General features: G+C 45.2%; 5 protein-coding genes across 5 annotated transcripts; all 5 read left to right on the top strand.

Moving 5' to 3' along the window:
- The first annotated feature begins 276 nt into the window (after nt 1–276).
- LOC129187837 (gamma-crystallin M3-like) lies at nt 277–1,302 on the top strand. Its single transcript, XM_054787575.1, has 3 exons — nt 277–345; nt 610–852; nt 925–1,302. Exons 1-3 carry the CDS (start codon nt 337–339, stop codon nt 1,201–1,203), a joined length of 531 nt encoding a protein of 176 aa, XP_054643550.1. The 5' UTR covers nt 277–336; the 3' UTR covers nt 1,204–1,302.
- A 3,250-nt stretch (nt 1,303–4,552) lies between these two features.
- Nucleotides 4,553–5,349, top strand: LOC129187838 (gamma-crystallin M3-like). Its single transcript, XM_054787576.1, has 3 exons — nt 4,553–4,639; nt 4,712–4,954; nt 5,028–5,349. Exons 1-3 carry the CDS (start codon nt 4,631–4,633, stop codon nt 5,301–5,303), a joined length of 528 nt encoding a protein of 175 aa, XP_054643551.1. The 5' UTR covers nt 4,553–4,630; the 3' UTR covers nt 5,304–5,349.
- A 1,868-nt stretch (nt 5,350–7,217) lies between these two features.
- Nucleotides 7,218–8,257, top strand: LOC129187823 (gamma-crystallin M3-like). The gene is made up of 3 exons (XM_054787552.1): nt 7,218–7,530; nt 7,616–7,858; nt 7,931–8,257. The coding sequence occupies exons 1-3, from the start codon at nt 7,522–7,524 to the stop codon at nt 8,201–8,203; spliced, it is 525 nt and encodes a 174-aa protein (XP_054643527.1). The 5' UTR covers nt 7,218–7,521; the 3' UTR covers nt 8,204–8,257.
- Nucleotides 8,258–20,566: 12,309 nt separating this feature from the next.
- LOC129187822 (gamma-crystallin M3-like) lies at nt 20,567–21,415 on the top strand. Its single transcript, XM_054787551.1, has 3 exons — nt 20,567–20,702; nt 20,772–21,014; nt 21,087–21,415. Exons 1-3 carry the CDS (start codon nt 20,670–20,672, stop codon nt 21,363–21,365), a joined length of 555 nt encoding a protein of 184 aa, XP_054643526.1. The 5' UTR covers nt 20,567–20,669; the 3' UTR covers nt 21,366–21,415.
- Nucleotides 21,416–24,977: 3,562 nt separating this feature from the next.
- Nucleotides 24,978–25,818, top strand: LOC129187713 (gamma-crystallin M3-like). Its single transcript, XM_054787331.1, has 3 exons — nt 24,978–25,096; nt 25,173–25,415; nt 25,495–25,818. Exons 1-3 carry the CDS (start codon nt 25,028–25,030, stop codon nt 25,768–25,770), a joined length of 588 nt encoding a protein of 195 aa, XP_054643306.1. The 5' UTR covers nt 24,978–25,027; the 3' UTR covers nt 25,771–25,818.
- The last annotated feature ends 1,946 nt before the right edge of the window (nt 25,819–27,764 follow it).

Here is a 27,764-nt window from a genome sequence, read left to right as displayed (position 1 = left end):
GGCCAAAAACATTGGCATCTTTGGCATGCCAATATTTTTATATTTAAGTAAATAACCTGTGAATAGCCTGCCCAGCCCTAGAAGCTGCCCTAGAAGCTTCTTTTTATGTCTGAGCATAATAGTGCGTGCATACAGTACTAATACACAGGACACACACAGGACATAATAACCCTTTAGCATCCTGACTGCTCAGTAGGCTTCTATGGCATGTTGCTGGCTCAGGGTTAAAGCACAATGGAAGCCCACCAGGGCAGGTATAAAAGTGACCATTAGCACCAGCAGGAACACACAGCAGCCGCCGACTGAGTCTTTACTAGCAACTGACACCCCGTAACCATGGGCAGGGTAGGTACTCGTGTAACGGATGCCAGCCTGAGAGGCTGCGCAAGTGTACGTTGGTAAACCTCACTCCCTCTGCCTTAAGAGCTGCGCTGAACACGCGGTCGACAGTCCGGGCTTTTGGCCGTGTGGTCAGCGCTCTCGCCTCCCATTACCAAGGTCCTGTGTTCGAGCCCCGGTTCGGGCGGTGCAAAACAGGGCGGGTTACAGTCAATCCCAGTCAAACAACAGCATGAACCGTGCTCTTCAAGCATCTTCATCTTGTTCCAGATCATCTTCTACGAGGACAGGAACTTCCAGGGTCGCTCCTACGAGTGCATGAGCGACTGCTCCGACATGTCCTCCTACCTGAGCAGGTGCCAGTCCTGCCGGGTGGAGAGCGGCTGCTTCATGGTCTACGAGCGCCCCAACTTCATGGGCAACCAGTACTTCATGAGGAGGGGCGAGTACTCCGACTCCATGAGCATGATGGGCATGCGGGACTGCATCAGGTCCTGCCGTTCCATCCCCATGGTACGGACCTTCAAGCAGGACGATCATTAGAGGCTCCCGTTCATTTTTTCACACGCCTGTCTTCATTTATAGCACAGAGGCCAGTTCCGGATCAAGATCTTTGAGAGGGAGAACTTCAGCGGCATGATGCACGAGCTGCATGACGACTGCGACAACATCATGGAGCGCTTCCGCATGAACGACTGCATGTCCTGCCAGGTGATGGACGGCCACTGGCTGCTGTTTGAGCAGCCCCACTTCCGTGGCAGGATGATGTATATGAGGCCCGGCGAGTACCGCAGCTTCAGGGAGATGGGCATGAGCAACATGAGATTCATGAGCATGAGACGCATCATGGACTCCTGCAACTAAATGTCACTGAATGTATGAGGTCTGGCACATTCCTGTATTAGCCAACAGAAAGTCATATTAAAACTGAAGGATGTAATCGCTGATCATCTCGAGTGCATTGTTTTATATGAATTTGAATTTGATTTACATAATTTAGACACCTGAGCAATACTGACAACCAAATAGAATGGCTTTGTTTGACCTTGGAGCAGGGCTCCCAACTTGTGAGGAAACCTCGGAGTGAGACTTCATGGCGTGCGGGGCAAACGTATGCTTGGCTGTCGGGCTGACCACAACACAGCCAATACTGACTGCCAGTTCAGTGCTGGTTATTGCTTGCCCAATCGAAGAGCTGCCTTCCTTTAAGGAAGCTAAAGTGCCTCTCCCCAGGGAGCATGAGCCGCACTTACACTCAACTTTGATGACAAGCAGGGGGCTACAAAAAATTGGGGCTACGTCCCCTGCTTGATAAGGAAAAAGACACTTAACAATATTATTGTCCAAATTTCTGTTGTGCTGTTATGATAATATATATTAATAATAAATGAATTATATTACATATAATAATATCGGCTTGTATTACATATCATAATGACCCCCCCACCGCGACAGATCGCCATCACTCAGCAGCAGATTGTTTTGTCCTGTAAGTTGTTCGAGCCTGTCTGTTCTGCAAGAGACAGTAAAGGTTATCTATCTTTGGTTTGGTTTGGTTTGGTTTCATTTGATTTGAACATGCATGAAGGTTCCAATGGAATACATCTCATGAATCATTTCACACTTCCACATGTCCAAAAGGAGTAGGAAGAAGCAAAGCTTATTTAATCCTACCCCCCCAATGTATTGATTTTTGAATGTGCTCATCTCTGTACTTTGTTTGAGTTCCTTACTCAATCCGTTCCATAATTTAATTCGGCATACTGAGATTTTGTGGGTTTTCAGCGTAGTTCTGGCATATAAATGTTTTAACTTTCATTTTCCTCTAAGATCATCTCTTATCGAGAAATACTGTATGACATTTTTGGGTAACAAGTTATTGTTAAGTTTATGCATTATTTTAGCAGTTTGAAAATGTAGTAAATCAGCAAATTTGAATATCTGTGATTTAAAAAATAAAGGGTTTGTATGTTCTCATTATGAATGATCCTCACCATCTTTTTTGCAGTACATTGAGTGAAGGAAGATTGCTTTTAGAATGATTGCCCCACGTCTCCACACAATACGTTAGATATGCTAACACCAAGAACAGTACAGAGTGTGGAGTGATTTTTGATCAAGAAAAACTTTTGCTTTATTCAATATTGAAGTATTTCTCGCCACCTTTTGTCGTATGTACTTAATATGAGATTTCCAACTCGTTTTTTCGTCTATTCTGATCCCCAAAAATGTATTTTCTTTCACTCTTTCAATATCCACTCCGTTTATTTGTATTTGATCGTACGGAGCATTATTTTAGTTTTACTTGAGTTCAAGGATAATCTGTTTCTATCAAACCATGTCTTTAATATGACCTTTTCATCCTTCACCTTTTTAGTTAGTTCTCACTTTACAAATGTCGTTGATATACAAATTGAACAGTTTTGGTCCCAGTATGGACCCCTGGGGTACTCCACACGTGATATTTAAACTCCCAGATGTATATTCTCCTAGCTTTACAAATTGCTTTCTGTTTGCTCGGTAACTTTTAACCCAATTCAAAACTAATCCTCTGATTCCGTACCATTTTGTTTTTAAAATACTATGATTAATTATATCGATGGCTTTTTAAGAGCCATGAATACTGCAACCACACCTTCTGTGGTCTATAGCAGTAGTAATTTCCTCAGGAATTTCAATCAGTGCCAGAGAAGTTGAGATGTTAGCTCTGTATCCACATTGACTGCCTGCTTGTAATTCGTTCTTATTAATAAATCTGTCCAACCTGTTATTAAATAGCTACTCGATAATTTTAGAAAATTGTGGTAATAACGAAACTGGTCGGTAATTAGTAAATTGATTTTTATCTCCATTTTTGAAAATTGTATTCAGTCTGAAATGATAAATTCCTAATATATGCTAACGCTTCGACGATCTCATTGATAATCTATCTTATCGGTGATACCGGTAAGGGTTCTGCTTTTGTACGCTTTTTGGCCTTGGAAAAGGTACAACAATTACCCTGGACTCCGATATTAGCCCCACGGGGTACATGTTACTGAACTACTCAGGATCACAATCAACTCACAACCCCTAAAGCCTTGGTCTTAATTATCTCCTGGAATACCTTGAATAGGAGATGAATTTAAATATGAATCAAAATGTCTAATCTAAAGCGTCTAATCAAATCTAGTCTGGACATTAAAGAGCAAACAATTCTTACTTGAATGAAGTAATCATTCCAAAGACACAGGTCAGAGACCACCCTCATTTCCGAATCGACGTAAGACTCTGCAACATAGTTTCAACAAATGACTTTCTACATGTATATCCTGACGTCGTCATCCTTGTTACTACGTAAAGTCCAAAGGACTCAGTCATTTCGGTCAATGAAAAAGGGCAGGAAAGGAGCTGATTGGTCAGACAAGAGGAAAAAGCTGGACCTGCCAATTCTATCATTAAAAAGAGAATAGCAGCAGTCAAACTAAGACTCACAAAGAAATTATCTACCCAAACCATAGCTGGGTTCTCAAATGGGGGCGCTAGTACACCTGGGGTGCTTGAAGGCACTACAGGGGACATGGTAAGGAAAGTAAGTATTTCATCCCTGCTGATTTTGCAGGTTTACCCACTTACAAAGATAGGAACAGTACAGAACGTTTATGGTAGGTTTATTATTTCTGAAAAAAACTATTGTAAACAAAGTTCATAAAAAATCATTCGAATTTGCATTCAACAACACATACTGATTATAATCCCAAAGGCGGCCACTTTAAGTTGATAATATTTGACATAAATATTCTTTGTTTAGAATTGTTAATTTATGTGTTTCGTGTATTTGTATTTCCAAATGTTTCAAGCAAGAACACGACCACAACCAGTGGTGTCGAGAATTCCAAAAGCCCATATTAGAATCCCACTTGCGATATACATTTCAGACTTTCCCAAAAGATCTAGAAAATGTCAAGCTTGGCCTTTACTGCATGCTAAACCTACAGTCACAGGTGTGACTCATCTGCATGTTTTTTCCAGCATGACTTTATGTATGTACACACAAATGCCATATAAAGTAGATCCACCTAAATTCCAGGCAAAGGAAAATTCTGTCTAGAGGTTACGAGCCAGTGGGTATACGGGTAAGCAAGTCAACCCTCTATAGGCTTTTCAAGTAGGCTGCTTGCTCAGGACTTTAGACAATAGGGGGGCATGCAGTCTTTTGTCTCTGGCCAGGTATAAATGAAGCAGGGTCAGACAGGCAGTTAGCAGTTCAAGCACAGTTCTCTGAGAGATCTGGTAGACCGCCACCGTCACCATGGGCAAGGTAGGTAAACCAGCATCAATTCTCATTTTATTTTAATATACCAGGTAATTTAAAAAAATGTTGTAAATTCAGATCATCCTGTACGAGGAGAGGAACTTCCAGGGTCGCTCCTACGAGTGCATGAGCGACTGTGCCGACATGTCCTCCTACCTGAGCAGGTGCCAGTCCTGCCGGGTGGAGAGTGGCTGCTTCATGGTCTACGAGCGCCCCAACTTCATGGGCAACCAGCACTTCATGAGGCGGGGCGAGTACTCCGACTACCTGAGCATGATGGGCATCAGTAGCGGCATCAAGTCCTGCCGCATGATCCCCATGGTAGGTCCAAACCACATAAATGGCATCTGAGTTCTTGCACTGTTGTATGTAATTTTGCCATCGTTCGAAACAGCACAGAGGACAGTTCAGGATGAAGATCTTTGAGAGGGAGAACCTGAGCGGTCAGATGAACGAGCTGATGGACGACTGCGACAACATCATGGAGCGCTTTGGAATGAACGACTGCATGTCCTGCCAAGTGATGGAGGGCCACTGGCTGCTGTACGAGCAGCCCCACTTCCGTGGCAGGATGCTCTACGTGAGGCCTGGCGAGCACAGGAGCTTCAGGGAGATGGGCATGAGCAGCATGAGGTTCATGAGCATGAGACGCATCACCGATTTGTGCTGATTGTACATTGTCATTGCCCCAATAAATGATGTGACTTTCTAAATACTCATGTTGTGGTGCTTCAGCATCATCAGACACAGTGGTGTTTTCATATGAACACAATTAGATGAGAAATCTATAAATCTATCTGTATAAGTCCATTCTCTTGACCAACAGCCCAAATCATTTCGGAATCGACGTAAGACTTTCCAACATAGTTCCAACAAATGACTTTCTACATGTATATCCTGACGTCGTCATCCTTGTTACTACGTAAAGTCCAAAGGACTCAGTCATTTCGGCCAATGAAAAACCATGGAAGAGAAACACACCAAGGAAGTTACTCCATGAAAAGAAGAAGTTTTAACATTGGAAGGGCACAATCACAGTCCTAACACACTGAAGTAACACTCATCAGCCAAACAGTCTAACGTTAACTTCCAAGTTTAGACTTTAGGGATATGAGCACATCACACACATCACGTCATGGTACCAAATGATACTTCTTTTCATCTCCCATCACTGAGATTGACAACGTGAATTCATTGTTACAGATTTGCAGGCTAGCATATATTTGCATTTCTTTCCACATGTCTTACCAACTCCTGAACCTAGCGAAAGACCCGTGTGTTCATTACACGAGCTACTTCAGCAGTATGACAAAGACAAGAAAAGAAGACTGGGGATCGAGATGACTTTGGACATCATTTTAAGATGAATTAAGTGAATTTTCATCCATAATTGCATAAACGGTTCATCAGCTACATCGATGTATCGATTTATATTCCTATGATTCAGCTACATGGATCTGTGTCTGTATCAATTGCATCGGTACTAGGAAATAAAGCACTGGATTTAAGCATGGCAGGCTTTATATGGATGGGTGTTTTTAGCACTTTTAATGAGAAAGAGACGTTAAATGCTACTCGATTGAGTCTGCCTGTCTGCGTCCGCGTCATCAGACAATGAAACGTAGCATGGCGGATGGCGGAGGACAAGCTGGCGAGCGAGAAATAATTAAGCCACGATTGCGGTCCGGTGTGTGGATACACTTTGGCTTTTGTAAAGAAGGAGATGTGCTCGTTGTTTGGAGGATGTGTAAAGGTCAGGTGAAATACCACGGCAACCCGGCAAATCTCTCCACCCACCTACTAAGGTGCCACGGGATTTCATGCAACGCTGACCGTCCAGGCACCACCTGCGGTGTTCCCGCGGCAGCAGCAGCGCAAGGTAACGTCAGCTCTACAGAAGCCTCAGGTCTCGCCAACATGTTTAGGCAGAGACTAGGCCAATTTCTGGCCACATATATCTACTGCATTTTTTGGGTGGGGGCGGATTCATGGTTAGCTTACCACTGGGCTAAGAAGACGCCGCTCTCATGTCTTGAAGAAAGGCACACTCTAGCTCCCCCTCCCTTTTACTTGCTCATCCAGTCACCAGTCATGATGTATTCACGGCCTCACAAACACTCGGATATAATAAACTCTTTTCAAAAATGTGCATTTTCCCCGAAAATAAATGTGAGAAATATTCGAGCTACATGAAGGGAGCCCCAACGACGAATGCTGAAGAGCTGCAGGTTGCTGACCCCTGCGACTATTCAATGCAAATGTCCTCAACATATTCACCAATAAAAAAAAGACCTTTCTTCAGTTTCATGGAAGTCTGGAACGGAGTTTGTGGAGTTCTATTTAGATATTCCAGGAAAGACACCAAATTGCTGATGAAAAGAGCTAATTAAAAGCAGGAAAGGTGACTTGTTTGTTTTGCATAAATTCATGCATACATGCCTCTCTCTATACGCTGCTAGAAAAAACACTTTTGTTTGTGAGCCACTGCTTTGTCTACAGACATGTCCGCCTATTGTTGCAGGTGCACAAAAGGATACTCTGCCTATAAATTGTCAGCTTACCGATCAGAGTGCCATGCGCCGTGTTTTCAGTAAATCACACCGTAATGTCCCAGTCTGTCTTGTAAGCCTTAAGAAAATGTTCACGCTGCTGACTTCCATGGAGAAATTCTGATCCTAAAGTCTTCTGTGGGATTCAGTCAAAGTGGAAATGGGGCAAAATGCCCCTCAGCACTCCATAGGGCCTCTATACCATGTTGCTGAGTCAGGGGTAATCTACACAATGGCTGCTGCAGAGTCTTTGGGTTTGGTCAGGTATAAAAGACACGGCGGCGGCGTCACCAAAGCAGCGTCGCAGTTCTCTGAGGAACCAACACAGCTAACACAACCATGGGCAGGGTAAGCACGCTCACCAACCTGACTGGTAGCTAGCCATTTTTTAAGGTTATTAACACCCTCTTCTGGGATTTGAACCCTTTTCCAGATCATCTTCTACGAGGACAGGAACTTCCAGGGTCGCTCCTACGAGTGCATGAGCGACTGCTCCGACATGTCCTCCTACCTCAACAGGTGCCAGTCCTGCCGGGTGGAGAGCGGCTGCTTCATGGTCTACGAGCGCCCCAACTTCATGGGCAACCAGTACTTCATGAGGAGGGGCGAGTACTCCGACTCCATGAGCATGATGGGCATGCGGGACTGCATCAGGTCCTGCCGTTCCATCCCCATGGTACGGACCTTCAAGCAGGACGATCATTAGAGGCTCCTGCTCATTTTTTCACACGCCTGTCGTCATTTACAGCACAGAGGCCAGTTCCGGATCAAGATCTTTGAGAGGGAGAACTTCAGCGGCATGATGCACGAGCTGCACGAGGACTGCGACAACATCATGGAGCGCTTCCGCATGAACGACTGCATGTCCTGCCAGGTGATGGACGGCCACTGGCTGCTGTTTGAGCAGCCCCACTTCCGTGGCAGGATGATGTACGTGAGGCCCGGCGAGTACCGCAGCTTCAGGGAGATGGGCATGAGCAACATGAGATTCATGAGCATGAGACGCATCATGGACATATGAAAAAAAAGTGTTCTGTGGAATATGTTTCACTGAATAAAACTTGTCTTTAAAGAATCGCTTGTCTACCCATCTTTTTCTGTCATGTATTTAAATTCCCATAACGGTGATGCTATATACACCAGGGGTTCTCAATTCCATTTGTTCAAGGGCCAATATTTTCTCAGCCGACATTGTGAGAGCCACATGGGTTGGGTCTACCCAAAATCCATGCCTCACTCAAGCCTAGGTCACAACCGGAGGTAGGATGTTTTGGCCGTGCCGTGCAGTTTGTGGCGTTCAGCAAATTGCTGCTGCATTCTTTTTTTTTTGCTCCTGGAGAACGTAGTTGTGGTGACCATGACGGAGTAAGATCCCCGTGCACCCAACGTACAACCTGTCCAACGTGCGTACCACACATGAAATCTGCGGCCGCTCGGACGTACGTCTGTTGCTTCATTGGTACATCCAATGCACGTAGGTTGTAAGACCAACGCCCCTCAAACTTGCAATAAAAGTACTGAGCTTGCGTTTGTATGAAAGTTGCATGAAAGTTGCAAGAACTACATTCAAGCTGTACGTTGTACGTACAACCACTTAAGATCCATACCAGAAACATGCACGAGACTTATGTCACTTCCTCCACTCGCAATTTTTAATGACAGAACATCATGTGCCATGATAGTTATAACAGTTTTTTCAAATTATGAACCTAAATGGTCAATGATTTAGCGGTACTTTTCCTTAATGACGCTTATTGAAAGACTTGGATACCATGTAGATCAGGGGTCACCAACGTGGTGCCCGCGGGCACCAAGAGCGACATAGCAAACAAAGGGAAAACAAATACACATAGATAACTACACTGCACATTAACGCATATAAAACAAAGCCGTAGGCACCCATGTAGCTTTATAGACCCCAGTTTACGTTCGATTGATGCACTCTCACCATCTGGGCAACACACGACCGACTTACTCGACATGCATGGAGCATGTAACAAATATGTGAACGTGCGTTCGCTGCACTGATTACGTATGTGAGTTGCACATGTGGCACACGACACACATATGGACTCCCCAAATGCAGGAAAAAAAATGAACATTTTGCCAAAACCTGACACCAGCAAAACGTACGAAAGACACACGTTGGCCGTGCGGACAACACACAAAGTGAGTACAAAGTGTGAACGTTTGTCTTGCAACCTGCTGTTATGTTCGGGCTGAGTTGTCGAAAGCTTGACCCCCGGTGTGCAGAGAAGAGGCAGCGGCGTGCAAACAAAAGTTCTTTAATTGCACATGTGCGGGAACTCACGAAAGAACAGGAACAAACCCAAAAGCGACAGAGGAAAAAGGCTCTGTGGGAAAACAACATATAGGAATATAAACAGGTAAGTAAACTCCAGGTAACAGCTCCGGTGAGGAAACAAGGAACATTGACATTATCAACAATTAACCAGCGCTGCACATTCAACGGCGCTGGCCTTTTATCCGCCACAAATGTTAATTGACCGCAGCTGCGGCCACCAGGCGTGAAGCGGCTGCCTTTTCCTCCCCGGAGAAGGCACAGCCCGCCAAAATAAGAGCGCAGGACAGGGGACGCTCGCCCGTTGTGACCTAGGTTTAAGTGCGCACTCTGTTGCTTTTTTTTCATACATACAGAGAGATTATTATGAAATTTATTAGCCCTATAGTGGATTTGCCATTTTGGTGACCTCCTGACCCATGACCAATTGATAAATGTCCAACAGATGCTCAATACTGGCTTTTTGTATGAACTTTCACATGTATGGCACTTTTCTACCTTCAACGTACACAAAGCGCTTGAACACGTTTTCCTACATTTACCTACAAATCATGCATCAGGAGCCACTGCTGGTTCACATGGTCACGGGTAGACAGAGGATTGAACCAGCAACCTTCAGGTTGGGAGTTGACCACTCTACCCCTTGTGTGACTTTAGATGCACTTTGGTGGAGTTTCAAATTAAAATCATCCTACCTTAGTCGTGAAAGTACTCACTGAATAAAAAGTTTTTGTCGTACTGCTGTCGTCCGCCAGTAAACAAATATAAAATAGGAGTGAAAATAACTTGTGCCCCCAGCACGTTTTCTGAACCCCGCCATCTTGGTTGTGATGTCACGCCGAGAGACAAAACACAGCAATGGACACACAGCAAAGCCAAGAAAGAGAAATATTCACAACAATAACGCAATACAGTTGTCCCTCGCTATATCGTGGTTCGACTATCGCTCCCTCACTATAGTGCGGTTGACGAATGATATTGTGTTGTGATGAGTAAGTTATAATACACATAAAAAATGGGCCATAACTGGTATGTTGTTTGAATGTCTGGGACTGACACTGATAGATCTAGATCTGATAGAGACTGCAAGATACAAGACCAGTGAACAGCCCTGTTTAGCTAGCCTTGAAATTTGCCTTCCCTTGAAATCTACCGTGAAAACCCATATTATTATTCTAAGATTGATAAGACATATCTAGCAGAAAAAAATGTGTATTCACTTACTGACACCTTGGCACGCTTTTCCGCAGTCAAATGTCTTCTGTTTTTGAGTTTTTGTTTATTTCCATTTGCGTCAGTGCGTGTTTTCTCAAGTTTGGGTCGAAGAAAGATAGTTGGGGCATCTGATGCTAGACGCATCCTCCGGTATTACACATTCAGGCCTAAACATTGCTTGATCTGATACAGATACAGTATCAAAACAACTGATTTTGAGTCTTTGGTCATTACAGGGGACTTGAATGTGCATGTGGATGTAGCCGATGACAGGCATGCTAAAGAACTCACTGCTGTCCTTGAAATGTTCAGTCTAACACAACTTATGACTGACCCCACCCACAGGAGAGGGCACACTCTTGATTTGATCATTACTAAGTGTTGCCATTTCAAATGTGAATGTTGTGGATGTTGCTTTATTTGATCATTTTTTGTTCTCTTTGACCTGTCTGTTACACCTAAACCAGCAGCTGGCTCTGCAGTTGTTCAGGGAAGACTCATTAATTACAGCACAGGGACACAGTTTATAGCAAGGATTGGGTTTGAAAACTCCCCATGTTCTAACATTGATGAACCAGCAGCAGGCCCACACAACATCTCAGGACGTGCACTTCGGGTTTGCTCATCAGAGCTAGCTGATGTGCTTGCTGACATATTTAACCTGTCGCTTGCACAAGCATCTGTACCGACCTGCTTTAAGTCCACCACCATAGTGCCCGTACCCAAGAAGAGCAACGTGACCTGCTTGAAAGACTATCGCCCTATAGCACTCACTCCTATTGTTATGAAGTGCTTTGAAAGAATAGTCATGACCCTCATCAAAAAGAGCATCCCGGCAACTGTGGACCCTCTACAGTTTGCATATCGCCAGAACCGGTCCACGGATGATGCAGTCAACACTGCCATCCACACAGCCCTTTCTCACCTACAGGGCCAGGACACATATGTCAGAATGCTATTTATAGACTATAGCTCTGCTTTTAACACAGTCAGCCCCCACAAACTCACAAATAAGCTCCTCACACTTGGCCTGTCACCCTCCCTCTGTAACTGGGTGTTTAACTTTCTAACAGGCAGGCCCCAGTCAGTCCACAATCGCACATCCAGCTCAAGAATTGTGAGCACTGGGACCCCACAGGGGTGTGTGCTGAGTCCGCTCCTCTACACGCTCTTCACCTACGATTGCGTGGCCTCCCAGAACAACACCAGCATCATTAAATTTGCGGATGACACTACAGTCATCACAAATCAGCGAGGACCTCACCTGGTCTCACAACACCCAACAAATTATGAAGAAGTCCCAAAGGAGACTGTACTTCCTGAGAAGACTGAGGAAATTTGGCATGTCCACCACAATCCTGAGTTGCTTCTACAGATGCACTATGGAAAGTGTCCTTACCGCCTCCATCACTGTTTGGTACGGTAACTGTACAACACGTGATAGGAAGGCACTCCAGCGGGTGATCAAGACCTCACAGAACATTGTTGGGGCAGCCCTCCCCTCACTGCAAGACATTTATAAAACTAGAGTCCTACGAAGAACACACAACCTCATCAAGGACAGCACACATCCACAACACTCATTATTCACACTCCTACCGTCAGGCAGACGCTACAGGAGTTTGAAGTCCAGGACCACAAGGCTGGCAAACAGCTTTTACCCACAGGCCATCAGGCTTCTCAACGAAGCACTCACACACGCAGCACGCAACACACGCACACACTCATAGCACTTTATTTATTTATTTGTATTATTTATCTGTATTAATGTCTCTTCTGTTGTTGTTGCTTAATTTATTGGTATTTATGTTTCTTATGTTCTTATTCTTTTCTTGTGTTTTCTTTCTTTTCTTGGGAGAATGAACAGAATAAGAATTTCATTGCACAGTATAACTGCTGTTTTACCATGCATGACAATAAAACTCTTGAATCTTTGAGCTCTTATACATCAAGCGTTGTGGATGTTTTGGATACCATTTCTCCTGTCAAGGTTAGAATGGTTAAAAGTAGACAAAAGGCGCCATGGAGAAAAGAAGAGTCCGTCATGGTGCAGAAAAGGGAGTGCTGTGGAGCCGAATAGAAATGGCGTAAGTCAAAGCTCCAAGTTCATTATGAGGTTTACAAAGAAACGCTACGTCTTTTGAACCAAACCTTGCGTAGAACAAGGAAGAGTTATTTTTCTGAAATCATCACTAACTCTAGTAACCCTGTTGTACTGTTTGCTACAGTTAACAGTTTAACAAACCCTCCAGTTTCACTGCCCTTAGAACTCATTTCTACATCTAAGTGCAACGAGTTTGCAACATTCTTTCATTACCAAATTTAAAGTATAAAAAATGCAATCATTTCCACAACCACAAATAACTATTCTGCAGCCAGCTAGACATCTTAAGATGACACATTTCACACCTGTCATTGACAAAACAGTGGAAGAGATCATCTGCAGTCTGTGTCCATCGACGTGCTGCCTTGATGAGTGAGCCACTAGATTTCTAAAGTCTGCGCTGAGAAGTTTGCTACATGTGAGGATTTGGCCTGCGGCCAGAACGAGGATCCCAGGAGGCGAGAGCCAGCGGGTGGTGTAAAGATATTTACATTTTTAAGAGGAAGTCACGGGGAGAAAAACACACACTAGACTAAACTGAGAAAGCTACCGAAAAGGGGTGAGGTAGAACGGCAATGACTAGAGCTAAACTAACAGAAAACACAAGCAGTATAAACAGGATAGGCACACTGGACTACACACTGCAGCGGGCAAGTGTGGGGAAAGGTAACTAAAGAAGCAGCGGGATACTGGAGCAGGGTGCTGGCGAAACAGCAGGTTGACGCGCAGGAGTACGTCGGTGGTGTGAGGTCGGTCTGAGAAGAGCAACAACATCTGGCACCATGCTGCAGGAGCTTGCTGCTTTTCAATCATCCTCCTTAACGAGCTGCAGGTGTGCCAGAAGGGAACTGGGTGGTAGGAGGTAGGAGCAGGAGAGAGAACAGCGCACAATTCCTAACAGAACATTTCCAAAGGCCCTAAAAACTGCTGTCATGAAGGCTCTTCTAAAGAAGAGCAGTCTTGATGCCACAGTACTGATCAAGGTGACAAATGATATCCGTCTGAACACAGATGCAGGCAAAGTCTCACTTTTAGTTCTGCTGGACATTGTTTGATAAAAACAGATTATCCTTGAACTTAAGTAAAACTAAAATAATGCTATTTGTAAATAGGTGAAAGGAGAGGTACGATTAAATACAAATATACAAATAAACGGAGTGGACATTGAAAGAGTGAAAGAAAATACATTTTGGGGGATCATAATAGACGAAAAAATGAGTTGGAAATCTCATATCAAATATATACAACAAAAGGTGGCAAGAAATACTTCAATATTGAATAAAGCAAAATGTGTTCTAGATCAAAAACCACTCCACATTCTTTGCTGTTCTTTGGTATTAGCATATCGAAAATTATAGTGTGGAGAAATGGGGTAATAATTACAAAAGCAATCTTCACTCACTCACTGTACTGCAAAAATGGTGAAGATCACTCATAATGCCAAGTATAGACAACATACAAACCCTTTATTTTTAAAATCACAGATATTAAAATTTGCTGATTTACTACATTTTCAAACTGATAAAATAATGCATAAAGTTAACAATAACTTGTTACCCCAAAACCTCATACAGTATTTCTCAATCAGAGAGAAATATGATCTTAGGGGAAAATTAAACTTAAAACATTTATATGCGAGATCTATGCTGAAAACACACAGCATTTCTGTATGTGGAATTAAATTATGAAATGGATTGAGTAAGGAACTCAAACAAAGTACAGAGATGAGCAATTTCAAAAAACAATACAAGCAGTTGATGTTTGCTAAATACAAGGCAGAAGAGTCTTGATCATTACAATGATTGTTCTGTCATGCTTGGTTTTCATTCTTTATTATTTATTATTACACTGATTATTACATGGAATAATATTACATGGAATGCAGGAAGTGAATAATATGTACTGTACAAAATGTGGTGTCAGGCTCAGGGAGCTGTGTTTCTTGGATCCCAAAATGCAGACACAGGGATGAGTCCAAAAGTTCAAGATATATTTTATGTAGAAACAGAGGATGCAAAAACACAGCAACTCAGGGCGACGGTGCAGAAACTAAGGGGGGAACCGTGGGCGAAAAACAACTACAGCACTGAACAAAAAGGTACTGGAACTACCACATGAGCTGGACGGAAGTCTGGTGCAGCTGGGCGTCTGAGCTGGTTGGAGTGGCAAGATGAACTGCAACAGGAGGATAAGGTAAGTTGTAGCAGGAGAAAAGCAGATGGTCTGGAAGCACAACCATGGAGAATAATCCAGCACTGGCTGGCTGCAGGTGAGCAGACTAAAAAGGGTGCTGATTGAAAACAGCTGTAGGGATCCGGTAGCTCCGCCCAGCTCAGGAGGTGTAACAGTCTGAGCAAGTGAACAGAGGAGAAGTCAGCAATATCATACAACATAAACTAAAAAAAAGCACAAAACTACAACAGGCGACAAGTGTCACCGACGAGCGTCCCAGTATCCCCCCCCCCCCCCCCCCCAATTTAACGGACGCCGCCTGGCGGACTACCTGGTTTATCTTGAAACTTATGGTAAAAATCAATGATAAGATACAGATCGAGGATGAGAGACCGAGACCCATGAACGGTCCTCGGTCCACGGAACCCTCCCAGTCAATGAGGTACTGAACACCCCTGCCCCGCCTCCTGGCGTCCAGGATAGCTTTGGCGGTAAAAGTGGAGTGACCCTCGATTACCCGCGGAGGAATAGGAGACGCTTGTGGAGGGCAGAGTTCACAGGATGTGACCGGCTTGAGCCGAGACACATGGTAAACCGGGTAGGACTGAGGGAGGGATGGATCTTTAACCGGGCCGAAACAGGGTTCACCATACGCTCCACTTTATATGGACCAACGAATCTGGGCATGAGTTTCTTCGATTCCACTGGCAGGGGCAGGTCCCGGGAAGATAACCACACCTTCTGTCCCGGCTTATAGTCCGGGGCGGCAGTCCGATGGCGATTGGCCAGCTTCTGATTGCGCCATGCAGTGCGGGTCAGGGCGGCCTGAGTGTTGCGCCAAACGTGGTGGACACGGCGGAGATGGGAGGTAACTGACGGAACAGTGCACTCAGGTACCTGGGAGGGAAAAACTGGAGGCTGGAAGCCATAGACCACATAATAAGGGGACATTCCAGTGGAGGAACACACCAGCGTGTTATGTGCATATTCCATCCATGGAAGGAAGAGGGACCACGAGGTGGGGTCTTGGTGACAAACACACCGAAGGGAGGCCTCCAGGTCTTGGTTGACTCTGTCTGTTTGGATTGGGGGTGATACCCTGAAGAGAGACTGGCCGTGGCCCCCAGAGCCTTACAGAATGCCTTCAAGGTGGCGGAGGAAAATTACGGGCCCCTGTCAGATACCACGTCACTGGGGATGCCATGGGGGGGACCACATGTTGGACTAGGAGCTTGGCGGTCTGAAGGGCAGATGGGAGTTTGCGGAGAGGAACGATGTGGGCAAATTTGGAGAACCTGTCTACGATGGAAAGGACGGCTGTAAAGCCTCTCAAGACGGGGAGTCCAGTAACAAAGTCCAATGAAGTGTGCGACCATGGGCGGGACGGGATCGGAAGTGGCCGCAGAAAACCAGCCGGACCTGGTGGGAGGACTTGCTTCTGGCACAAATGGAACACGCCGCCACAAAGTTCTTGGAATCTGCGTGAAGAGTGGGCCATCAGAAACGCTGGGAGATGAGAAAGGCAGTCCGCCTACCTCCAGGGTTACAGGCGAGCTTGGAGCTGTGGGCCCACATCAATACCTCAGAGTGGAGAGCACGAGGAACAAATAATCGGACACTCAGTAGGTGGGGGTGTGTCTTTCCCGGCCTCCATCACACGCCTCTCCACCTGACATTGGATGGCACCGAGGATCCGGGCCTGTGGAAGGATGGTCTCTGGGCAGGAGTCCTCCACAGTAGGGGCGAACATCCAGGACAGCGCATCCGGCTTACCATTGCGTGACCCGGGACGGTAGATGAGAGTGAAATTGAACCTCGTCAGGAACGAGGCGAAGGTTGAGGCGCTGGGCGGAGCGGATGTACGACAGGTTCCTGTGGTCTATGTAGATCGTGAATGGATGTGCTGCTCCTTCCAACCAGTACCTCCACTCCTGAAGGGCCAGAATTACCGCCAACAACTCCCTGTTGCCAACATCATAGTTACGCTCAGCGGGCGACAGACGCCTGGAGAAAAAGGCGCAAGGGTGCAGCTTCTGGTCGGAGCTGGAGCACCGGGAGATTACGACCCTGACTCCTGTGTTGGACGCGTCAACCTCGACAACAAAAGGGAGAGAGAGGTTAGGATGGGTAAGAACCGGAGCGGAAGGAAAAAAACTCTTAAGGCGCCGAAAGGCCAGGTCGGCCTCGGGTGTCCAGCAAAATGGCACTTTAGAGGACGTTAGTTTGTTAAGAGGTTTGGCAACTTTACTAAAATTACGAATAAAGTGCCGGTAAAAGTTAGCAAACCCAAGGAACGTCTACAAAAGCTTCCTAGATGTAGGAGTGGGCCATTCGACCACTGCTTGGACCTTAGCAGGGTCTGGTCTGATCGGTAACAGGGCGATGGCGCAATCATAAGGGCGGTGGGGGGGAAGTGTCATAGCACTGTCTTTACAGAACACCTCACTAAGGGAGTGATATTCCTCGGGAACCAGCGAGAGGTCGGGAGGAACGGGTGTGTAAGGCTTAGAGAGAGTGGCGGGAGGAGAGGCGGAGCGCAGGCAATGATAATGGCAAAATGTGCTCCAACTAGTGATCTTAAGTGTGGACCAGTTAATGACTGGGCTGTGGCGTTGAAGCCAGGGAAGACCTAACACGACGGGAGCCGAACGAGAAGACATAACAAAAAAGGAAATAGATTCGTGGTGATTACCGGAGAGAGAGAAGTAGTGGGTGTCTGATGCGTGATGTTAGCGAGGAGGCGTCCGTCAAGAGAACGAACATTTTTACACTTGTCCACAGGTTCAACAGGGATACAAAATTGCTTTACAAGCCCCCTGTCAATAAAGTTTTCGTCCGCACCCGAGTCTACTAGAGCACAAATGTGATGACCAACTCCCTCCCCCCAGGACAACATACCCTCGATTTGTAGACGTCCCACGGCAGACTTGACGGCAGGGGGGAGGTGCAGTCTGACCGTCCGAAGTGGCGCTCCTGGCTGGAGAACGTAGACGACGACGGTTGGGACAGCGGGAGATGGAGTTGTCCGCTGCTCCACAGTACAGGCACAACCGCAGAAGCATGCGACGCCTCCACTCCGCGGCCGACAGCCGGTTGGTCCCAGCTGCATAGGCACCACCTCTTCCGCAAGCTCCGTCGAAGGTCCAGACGAAGGCGAGAAGTAAGGCGGCAGAAGCGGAAGCATCTCCTGGTGGCATGGTGATGATGGCGCAGTCACAGGAGGTGGAAGCACCCCCCACTGCCGGGCGCGCTCTTGCATGCGGCTATCCTGTCTGATGGAAAGGAAGATGCCTTTCCAAATGATAGCAAAGAATCTGACGCAGGGAACGGCGCCTTTTGGAAATGTGAACGGGTTTACTGCCACACAACCAGTGGGCATAATATAAAAAATATATAGCAACAGAAAGTCAACATAAAATGTATTCTATTCCATATATTCCATTGATAGTTGCGTTCTTGAGGCAACGTCACTTCCTCCTCCTTCTCCAGTCCAGAAGAAGACTGGTTTCAGTGACAAAAAGTGTCTAACACAGAAAATATGTCTTTCCCCGGGGAGTTTTCCGAAATGACGGCATCTTGGTTGTGACGTCACTGCCAGACTACATCCTGGGAACCAGATTTAAACACATGCAACCATGAACTCGCAGCAAAGCCAAGACAGAGACATATTCACAACACAATAATAACATTCACTGATATTGTTTTGGGATAACTACGATATAACTCACACAAAAAATGGCCACAAGTATGTTTTTGGTCAGTATGTGACACAGACACTGCAAAATTAAAGCCCACTTAGCCCTGGAATGAAACCCCATACTATTACTCTAATACGTGAAGAATAGATCTAGTAAAGAAAAATGTAAAAAAGTACTGTGTTTGCTTCCTGAAGCTGACAGATGGACTACAAGACAGGCTACAAAAACAAAGAGTGATTGGGTGACACCCGCCACCAGATGCAAACAAGCACAGCCATAAACGCACGCAAAGGATGTGACATATTCATATTGATTCATATTAATATTGAATAATATTGATTAATATTGTGTTGTGTTTTACGGGCAATGATAGCTACAAGAGATAGCACATTAGCTTGCGTGTGAGTTAGGTTAGGTTGGGGGAAAATGTATAACATGGGAATAAAGTCAAAATATTAGGAAAAGAAAGTTGAAATATTTGGAAAATGAAATTTGACCAGAGTAAAGTCAAACTATTAAGAGAAAAAAATAGTTTTCTAATGAGAAACAGGTTGCAATTTTACGAGAATAAACTTGTAAAATGAGGAAACATATATTTTTAGTAACAATGTTGAAATAAAGATAAAATACATTATTGTTTTAAAAGATATAAAGTTATAATTACAAGAAGAAAATTTACAAAAAGAAAGCTGAAATGAAATTTTAAAAAAACCCAGCAGAAATGGAAAATACAGCTGTAATTTTACGGGAATAAAGTCAAAATATTATGAAAAAAAGGCGCAGTCAAATGAAGAACAAAAGTGGACTTTTCAAAGTAAAAGAAATCCGGAGGACTTTTACAACAAAGTAACAACTTTTCTCAGACTCCAAATCCAAATACAAGCAAGACAACAAACGGTTTTCAGTGTTTGAAAACATTTCTACCTAAAGTGAATGATTCTCCTCTTTTTCTTAATGAGCAACTCGTATTGACATTGATTTCAAATTTGCCTCATCAGCCATGAACCTCACTCAGAACGTCATGCTCGTAGGTGCGAGTACGACGTGATGACAAACTAATAAGCTAACCCCTTCATCGTTTATTATTGTGTATACTTTTTAAAATGCGTGTTATACAATTTATTGACATTGATTTTCAAATCTCCACTTCATCGTAACACATTGTTGTATTGGTTTATCATTTTCTTATGTTTCAGAAGTGGCGAGGGGCACACTGTACTATATGTTGGCTAAAAAGTGAATACATGCATTAGCAATTGATGGGAAGCAAAGAGGTGTAGGCTTGAACAAGCTCTGCTTGTCCTGACTCCTTTTGGACATGTGGAATTGCCAGTTGTAGTACGTGTGGTATACGAGGCTAAAACGTAAGTATGTCCAAAAAAAATGGAACAATGAAAGTAGCTCACTAACAAGTTCATTTTTCCAAATTGAAAAATGCTTTGATTTGACAGTGAGTGTAATGAACAAGCTATCCACTTTTGAAATCTTTTCAACGTTTAGTCCAAAGATTTGTTAATAAGAGAAAGCCGGACTCATAAAAGAGGCAGAGTCAAAGGTAGAAATGTGCTGATGGAACAAATAATCCAAGTGCCTTTGCCAAGTGAAAAAATGAACATTTTCCAAACTCATGAAAACAAAAGTGGAGCGTTTGGTTCCAGTATGTAAGCAAATGATTTTTTAAGGGATTTCTGTTTGAAAAGCCATTTAAAAGCGCAAAGACAATGGTCCACTATAGCGTCCACACACATGGCTGTCAACCACCTATTCACATGTGACTAGCGTGGTGGAAAATGCTTTCTATCGTAAGAGAAAGGGGCTTTTCTAAAGACTGAAAGGTTTCCCGTGGCCCTGAAATTATGAACATAACCTCTGTGGAGCTCAATAGTAAGTCGCTGACTCTGGGCTTTGCTGAGGGGAGGGGCCACTGTTTGTTAGATATAAAAGGAAAAGGGTTAAACCTGGTACAACAACAGCACACAGGAACAACTCCTCCAGCATGAGCAACACTGGCATAAGCATGAGGGGCAAGGTAGGTCTCAACTACATGTTCTGTTAACACTTAGGTTTCCCACCTATCAACATGCTCCTGCTCTTCCAGATCATCTTCTACGAGGACAGGAACTTCCAGGGTCGCTCCTACGAGTGCATGAGCGACTGCTCCGACATGTCCTCCTACCTCAACAGGTGCCAGTCCTGCCGGGTGGAGAGCGGCTGCTTCATGGTCTACGAGCGCCCCAACTTCATGGGCAACCAGTACTTCATGAGGAGGGGCGAGTACTCCGACTCCATGAGCATGATGGGCATGCGGGACTGCATCAGGTCCTGCCGTTCCATCCCCATGGTACGGACCTTCAAGCAGGACGATCTTTAGAGGCTCCTGCTCATTTTTTCACACGCCTATTTTCATTTACAGCACAGAGGCCAGTTCCGGATCAAGATCTTTGAGAGGGAGAACTTCAGCGGCATGATGCACGAGCTGCACGAGGACTGTGACAACATCATGGAGCGCTTCCGCATGAACGACTGCATGTCCTGCCAGGTGATGGACGGCCACTGGCTGCTGTTTGAGCAGCCCCACTTCCGTGGCAGGATGATGTACGTGAGGCCCGGCGAGTACCGCAGCTTCAGGGAGATGGGCATGAGCAACATGAGATTCATGAGCATGAGACGCATCATGGACTCCTGCAACTAAATGTCACTGAATGCACAACACTGCAATGAAATAAAGTACTTCTTGCACTACTACAACCTTTGTCTTACCCTACCTTCACGTTTTGATGGGCAAGCTTGTTTTGATGCTAGTTCGTCACAGCGTTTTACCTGTGCCCTTTCTTCTAGCAGGATTATGCCAAAACTACTTAAACAACTAATTTTCAGGCTTTTTTCACACAGCTTTTCTTCGTTTTTTGGTTTTTTTACAATAATGCGGAGGAAGAATCTTACTAACAGCACTTACGCAAACACAAGTAGGTCGTAGGTAGCTCACTAACGAGCTAGATAATAAGCACACTAACAACATAGCTACAGTACTCTTTGTACAGGAAATCCTAAATTATTTGACACAAACAATGATTAAGGACAAATTACATTTTTAGAAAGTACTGGAAGAAGTATTTAAGTGTAACTGCGAAATGACCTGCCTGGATGACTCATTAGTTGGTCTGCCACGATAAGACAATTTGATAAGACATATTATTATTAAGATTGTCCTTCAAAGATCATTGTGGCATGTCACATTTGAGCCACTAGATGGAACCCAAGCATAGAGTACCAGTGTGAGGCCCAGGAATTGCAAAGGTCAACGTTGAGGAATGGTGGGAGGTCACCAACTCACATACCCATCCTACTCATGGTGTCAAAAGAGCTCCACATAGCAACGCAACAGACAGGACACTGCCAACGTATAATGCAGAATATTAACCAACTACTATGACAGCTCGAAGCATGCACTTATAGCAAAGCACTTCAGTAAAACCTACAAGCGCAGTTACGTAGTGTATAGTTAAACTGTATCTGAGCTGTGTAAAATAATGCATATGACTTGCCTGAGTTTGGATGGTAGCCATCTTTTTACATCATAACATGCTTGAACGCAACTTCACTGCACAAGCTATGGCAGCTCGTAAGACACGTAAGACATCAGCGCTTCTTTCACACACAACACATGGCCAGCTGGACCACGGCCGAGTGGGTTAAAAGGCAATGTTGCTGATATGTTGGTCAACACCTATTCTTTCACTCGCTGCTATTGCGCTTTGCGACATGTACGCGTACGTTCTCCCAGCCGATTCCTACTGTCTAACGTACGGTATCCCCAAATGTTGGCTTGAAAGCTTACATGTCTTTTGCAATGCAGCTAGCGACACTGTGAACGCGCACCATTTTGCGCTGTTTAGTTTAATATTTCCTCCGCCGATCAAACGCCTCAGTAAGCGTTGACTGTCGGGGGGGACGGCTCTGATGCACATCCACACTGGAACTGTGGCATTCGGCTTAAACTATCGCTTCTGTGCCTTCATTCACGTTCGCGTCTGTTTGCTAACTGCTAGCACTCCGTGTACGTAGCCCCCGCCTCCACTACTGGGACAAAGAGGCTTGATAGCTGAGAAGATGCTCACTCTCGTCTGTGTTCATTTCATATGGAGCCAATGCACACAGACACGTGCAGAGTGAACCCTCTTGTCATCCGTCATCCAGCCTGTGTACCACAGAGAGACTAACACATGGACGCGCGTACATGTCCATGTCCATTGATCCACGGCTCATAATTATCCACCTGGCTTATTTTTTCATTCGATAAATCCATTTATTGGATTTTATTGGATAAATCCACTGAACCAAAAAAATGACAACAAAATGAAGCAGATGTGATGAGTTTGTAGATGTCTAGAAAGCTAATGACCTCACTAAGTAATTTGCAAGCACCCTAAGAAACTAATTGACATGCTTACTGTATGGCTATATTTAGCCATATTGCGATATGCAAACTATCTAACTAACTAGCTTACAAGGTAGCTCATTAGGTGGCTAACTAGTTAAACACATGATGTATTAACAATATACAATATTTGTCAGTAGGTAGCTAGTGTCTAGCTAGCTGCCATGATGAATACACAAACTAACAAACCTACAGGTTACCCGTTTAGCTCATTAGATAGCTACTAACTTGGTCCATAACGAGATGAATAGTCGAGCTACCTCATTGGGCAGCTACTAACTAGCTAACGGACACACTGAGCGACCCTGGAGGAAGAGGAGGACTGGATCCAGGTCCTGCATGTTATGGAGGTAGGCCGCCATCCACCTTGGATCTACCAACAATCAAGCTAACAAGCTACATTAGTAGGCTCAGCATATTTTGATTGGCCAACACCAGGTCACTTGGCAATGACATACTAGTCAAATGAAACAATAGGTTTCCTCAGACATGCCTTATCATTGGAATACATGGAAAGTATGCTTCCTCTGTATGGATAGAACATGGTTATTACACAAAGAATACTAGTACAGCAATGCTAATACACTAGTCCCTCCTTTATGGTGGCCATTGCTTCCACACAGTCATAAATTAATTTCGACCAAATAGGATTCTTTATTTCTAAACACAATATTTTCATAGTTAGAGCACACTTTACCACCTTCTAGAAAATAAGACATATAAGAAATAGAAAACCTGTTTATCACCTCCTAAATACACTTTTTAACAGGATTAGAGCCCTCTAGACATGACATAACACCCCTATAGTCCCCTTTACGCTCCTATTACCCCATATACCCACCAGATCAAAATTCCTCGTATTCGTCAACTATACCTGGCAGCAACCCTGATTCTGATTATGTTTCTGATACAGTACAGATACAGATTTAGCGAAAACGTGGCGTCATGCTTGCGTGTGTTCCCGAGGGGAGGAGAGTGAGTGGCGGACAGGAAGTGACTACGGCCACAGTAGTAGCCAAGTTTTTCTCAGGGATTATTGTGGCTGCTGTGAGATCCGTCAAAGCTGCTACAGTATAAAAGCCATCAGGTCTGGTGCTTGTGTGTCTCAGCCAACATTACAGTAACATTACTGACACCTAGTGACCGGTGTACAACACCACACGCCATCGCAGCCTCTTTCAGTGCGTCTTCTGAATGCCTCATATTTCTATTTTACTTCATTTAGACATTTTATGCTTGAAAATGCTTAATTTTGGTAAAAAAATGGCAGTCTGTCAGGGATGGCGTCACATGCAGCAGAGCAATCGAATGGCTCCCAATTTAATGACCAAAAAACATTAAAACCAGGTCATTTGCATCACTTTCTTAAAGAAAACAAACCCCTGGACATCCAGGACAGGATGTGAAAACAGGGAATGTCTTGGGAAAAGATAACGTTTAGTCCCCCTAGCCAAATACTACCAGCAATGGAGCTAACAAGCTACCTGAGCTCATGACTGAGCCAACAAGTGAAGATAGATAGAGCGGAATAAACAAGCCACTTAGCAAAGACTCATGAGCTAGCTAGCCGATGAAAAAGTTCCGTTTTCAAAAATGTCAGGAGTGTTTTGTAACGAGCTAGCGTGCATCCACAGCGAAGTGGTGGAGTAAAAGCCAGAGCGGTGCGAGATCAACACCTGTTGTTCTTTCTTTGTTTTCACTGCCTCTGACATTCCACCGTTAGCACAATGCCTTCACTGGAATATACAAACAGGCTTTGTCAAACAAGTCTTCAAGGGGCCATGCAGTCATGTGACCAGCATGTCATGGCAGCACTCCATACCATGTTGCTGACTCTGGCTTTTTTTTTTTTTTGGACACAATGAGGGGTCCCGCTGACACCACGGGCTGACCTCCGGTATAAAAGTGAGGGTTAAATGGAGCAGGACAGCAGCAGCAGCTCACCTCCAAGCAAAATGTCCACCACTGACATGAGCATGGGCAAGGTAAGCATCCCGTATCTCCTATAGGAACATGTGGAGCGTGACTCTTTTGTTAAAAATCATCAATTTCCTCTTCCAGATCATCTTCTACGAGGAGAGGAACTTCCAGGGTCGCTCCTACGAGTGCATGAGCGACTGCTCCGACATGTCCTCCTACCTGAGCAGGTGCCAGTCCTGCCGGGTGGAGAGCGGCTGCTTCATGGTCTACGAGCGCCCCAACTTCATGGGCAACCAGTACTTCATGAGGAGGGGCGAGTACTCCGACTCCATGAGCATGATGGGCATGAGCAGCGGCATCAGGTCCTGCCGCATGATCCCCATGGTAGGTCCCGACAGTCACGACTGTCTCGCTTTATTACCTCCGAGACTCACCGACATTGTCCGGACTGTCCCCCGAACAGCACAGAGGCCAGTTCCGCATGAGGATCTTTGAGAGGGAGAATATGAGCGGCCAGTCCAACGAGCTGCAGGAGGACTGCGAGAACATCATGGAGCGCTTCCGCATGAACGACTGCATGTCCTGCCAGGTGATGGACGGCCACTGGCTGCTGTACGAGCAGCCCCACTTCCGTGGCAGGATGATGTACGTGAGGCCCGGCGAGCACCGCAGCTTCAGGGAGATGGGCATGAGCAACATCAGCTTCATGAGCATGAGACGCATCATGGACATCTGCTAGATGCTCTCCTTTTGACATTAAAACGACTAAAAAAAGACATCCATTGAACTCACCTGTGTCCGCCTCTGTCCTTCACAATGTTTAAGTGCTGTGTGTAGAGCAAGCTGCTTTCTCACCAGCTTCCAGTCAAGCGAGCTTACCAGCAAATGAACTAACTAGCTGGATTACATAGGCTGACTGCGCCACTTGCCGTGGTTGGGCTCAGGCAGGACTTTTATTTCACAACAGAATCAATGCCAAAACAGGAACTGCTCTACCAGGGGCCAACACCTGCGCGCCCAAAACATTGTACACAAACCACGCCTCCGACCCAACTGCTGACTGGGTGACAGATCTGCCCTCTAGTGTCCGAACACCCGGAGGGAAGTCCTAGGGAGAAGGTGTGAACCTAACCAGCCGCCTCTGACTGTCCACTGGCAGAGAGAGCGAGAGAGACAGTCAACTTCCACCCACGGGGACCTGGGATGGCAACAACGCCTCCCCGGCTACTATATGCGCCGGTTTGAGCCTAGCTAACATAACGCGCTCGCTACACACGCCTGCATTAAGCACAGAACCCTTATGACTGCACAGCATGGCGTACAAAAATTAAACAAGCCAACCTCAGTTCCACTGGCACAAATGACCTTGAAAATCTGTGGCCAACAGGCCCTTTGGCAAAATGGGTGTAGCCACAAAGTGGAACTCTTGAAGGAAAAACAGCCCGAAACGCATAGCGGCATTAGCCATGACGGTGGTAAGGCAGTAGTTCGGTGCTGACCAGAGCCAACACGGCCCCTGAGGAGTCACACTGAAACATGTTCAACGGGGCCACCAATGCGGTGGCTGCAAGGAACGCGCATTGGCTGGTCTCAAGCAGGCTCTTCCACTGCCCACAACAGAATCAATGCCAAAACGGGAAATGCTCTTCCAGGCGTCTTCCAATGTGTCGCAAAACATTGTACAGTAGTGGTTAGTGGTGTATGTCCAAACATCCATACATTATATATAGAGATATACTGTATATATACATAAACCGTACGTATACGGCATGGAGCAGGAGTGGGAGGTGTCTTGGACTATGCCCCGCATGGAGCGAGAGCTGGCAGCAGGTTGACTTTTGCCTGGCGTGGAGCGGGTGCCAGTGGTGGCTTGACAAGAACCGCCCTCAAACAGGACCTCTCGGGGACGGAGGGGCTCTCCTGCCATGTCCCGCCTGCCCTGTGCTCCACGCCCCTCGGCCTACACCACAGACAAGTCCCGTAAAGACTATGAAAATATTTCAAGCTTTTTAAAAAATAATTCCAGGTAGGGCTGGGCGATATATCGAAAATTTACCATTACTGTAATTTACTACGATAACTGATGTCATTTTGCCCATGTCGATAAATTCTGTGTTTTAAAAATAAAAGTGTTTTTTGCGTTTTGACCGTGTGTGCTGGTGTGCTATGTTCATTCCCCTTTAAGACGAGGTACAGCATGTGTAGTCACATGACTCCACCCATCCAGTCTAACAAGAAGGGAAACAGACGTGAGGGATCGGCTGGTGGTTCAAATGAAGAAGCGGTTGTTCAGTGCCAGCATTTCACTCGCTTAGAAGTAGATTGTGCCACATGTGGGACCCTTTCATTGGCATTTTGCTCCTGAAGTAAGTCCACACAAATTCTCTCCAAGTACAGTAACATTTTGACGCATCTGTATATAAATCTACAAGTCTCCTACAACTTTCCTTGGTTTACATTGGCAACTGGCGTTGACGCGCGACATCTCAGCCGTACGAGCTGCACTCGCTGACGTAGCTAACCAGCTATGTTATCCCACTCATGCGCTGAAAATACTTTTATTTCCGTTTGTATTCATCGTAACGCCGCTCCGAAATATACGCAAATACTTGACTTGAAATATATGGATTTTTAAAGCCTTTAAAGCCTTGAACGCACCTTCTAATGTTCTCCCATGCACAGATAGACTACTGTACTGGATTTTTACCATTTTTCTTTTAGCCTCTTTCTTTC

Source organism: Dunckerocampus dactyliophorus, chromosome 9 (genome assembly GCF_027744805.1).
Source record: "Dunckerocampus dactyliophorus isolate RoL2022-P2 chromosome 9, RoL_Ddac_1.1, whole genome shotgun sequence".
Classification (NCBI taxonomy): Eukaryota; Metazoa; Chordata; class Actinopteri; order Syngnathiformes; family Syngnathidae; genus Dunckerocampus; species Dunckerocampus dactyliophorus.
The sequence above is the reverse complement of the archived record's forward strand: the minus strand, read 5'-3'. Positions and strand labels throughout refer to the sequence as shown.

Bases quoted from the DNA above. Each gene is read 5' to 3' on its own strand.
- LOC129187837 (XM_054787575.1), top strand. The intron at 853-924 runs GTACGGACCTTC...CTTCATTTATAG, and splicing joins CCTGCCGTTCCATCCCCATG to CACAGAGGCCAGTTCCGGAT.
- LOC129187838 (XM_054787576.1), top strand. The intron at 4,955-5,027 runs GTAGGTCCAAAC...CGTTCGAAACAG, and splicing joins CCTGCCGCATGATCCCCATG to CACAGAGGACAGTTCAGGAT.
- LOC129187823 (XM_054787552.1), top strand. The intron at 7,859-7,930 runs GTACGGACCTTC...CGTCATTTACAG, and splicing joins CCTGCCGTTCCATCCCCATG to CACAGAGGCCAGTTCCGGAT.
- LOC129187822 (XM_054787551.1), top strand. From the start codon at position 20,670: ATGAGCAACACTGGCATAAGCATGAGGGGCAAG. The intron at 20,703-20,771 runs GTAGGTCTCAAC...CTGCTCTTCCAG, and splicing joins GCATAAGCATGAGGGGCAAG to ATCATCTTCTACGAGGACAG. The intron at 21,015-21,086 runs GTACGGACCTTC...TTTCATTTACAG, and splicing joins CCTGCCGTTCCATCCCCATG to CACAGAGGCCAGTTCCGGAT.
- LOC129187713 (XM_054787331.1), top strand. From the start codon at position 25,028: ATGGAGCAGGACAGCAGCAGCAGCTCACCTCCAAGCAAAATGTCCACC. The intron at 25,097-25,172 runs GTAAGCATCCCG...TTCCTCTTCCAG, and splicing joins CTGACATGAGCATGGGCAAG to ATCATCTTCTACGAGGAGAG. The intron at 25,416-25,494 runs GTAGGTCCCGAC...TCCCCCGAACAG, and splicing joins CCTGCCGCATGATCCCCATG to CACAGAGGCCAGTTCCGCAT.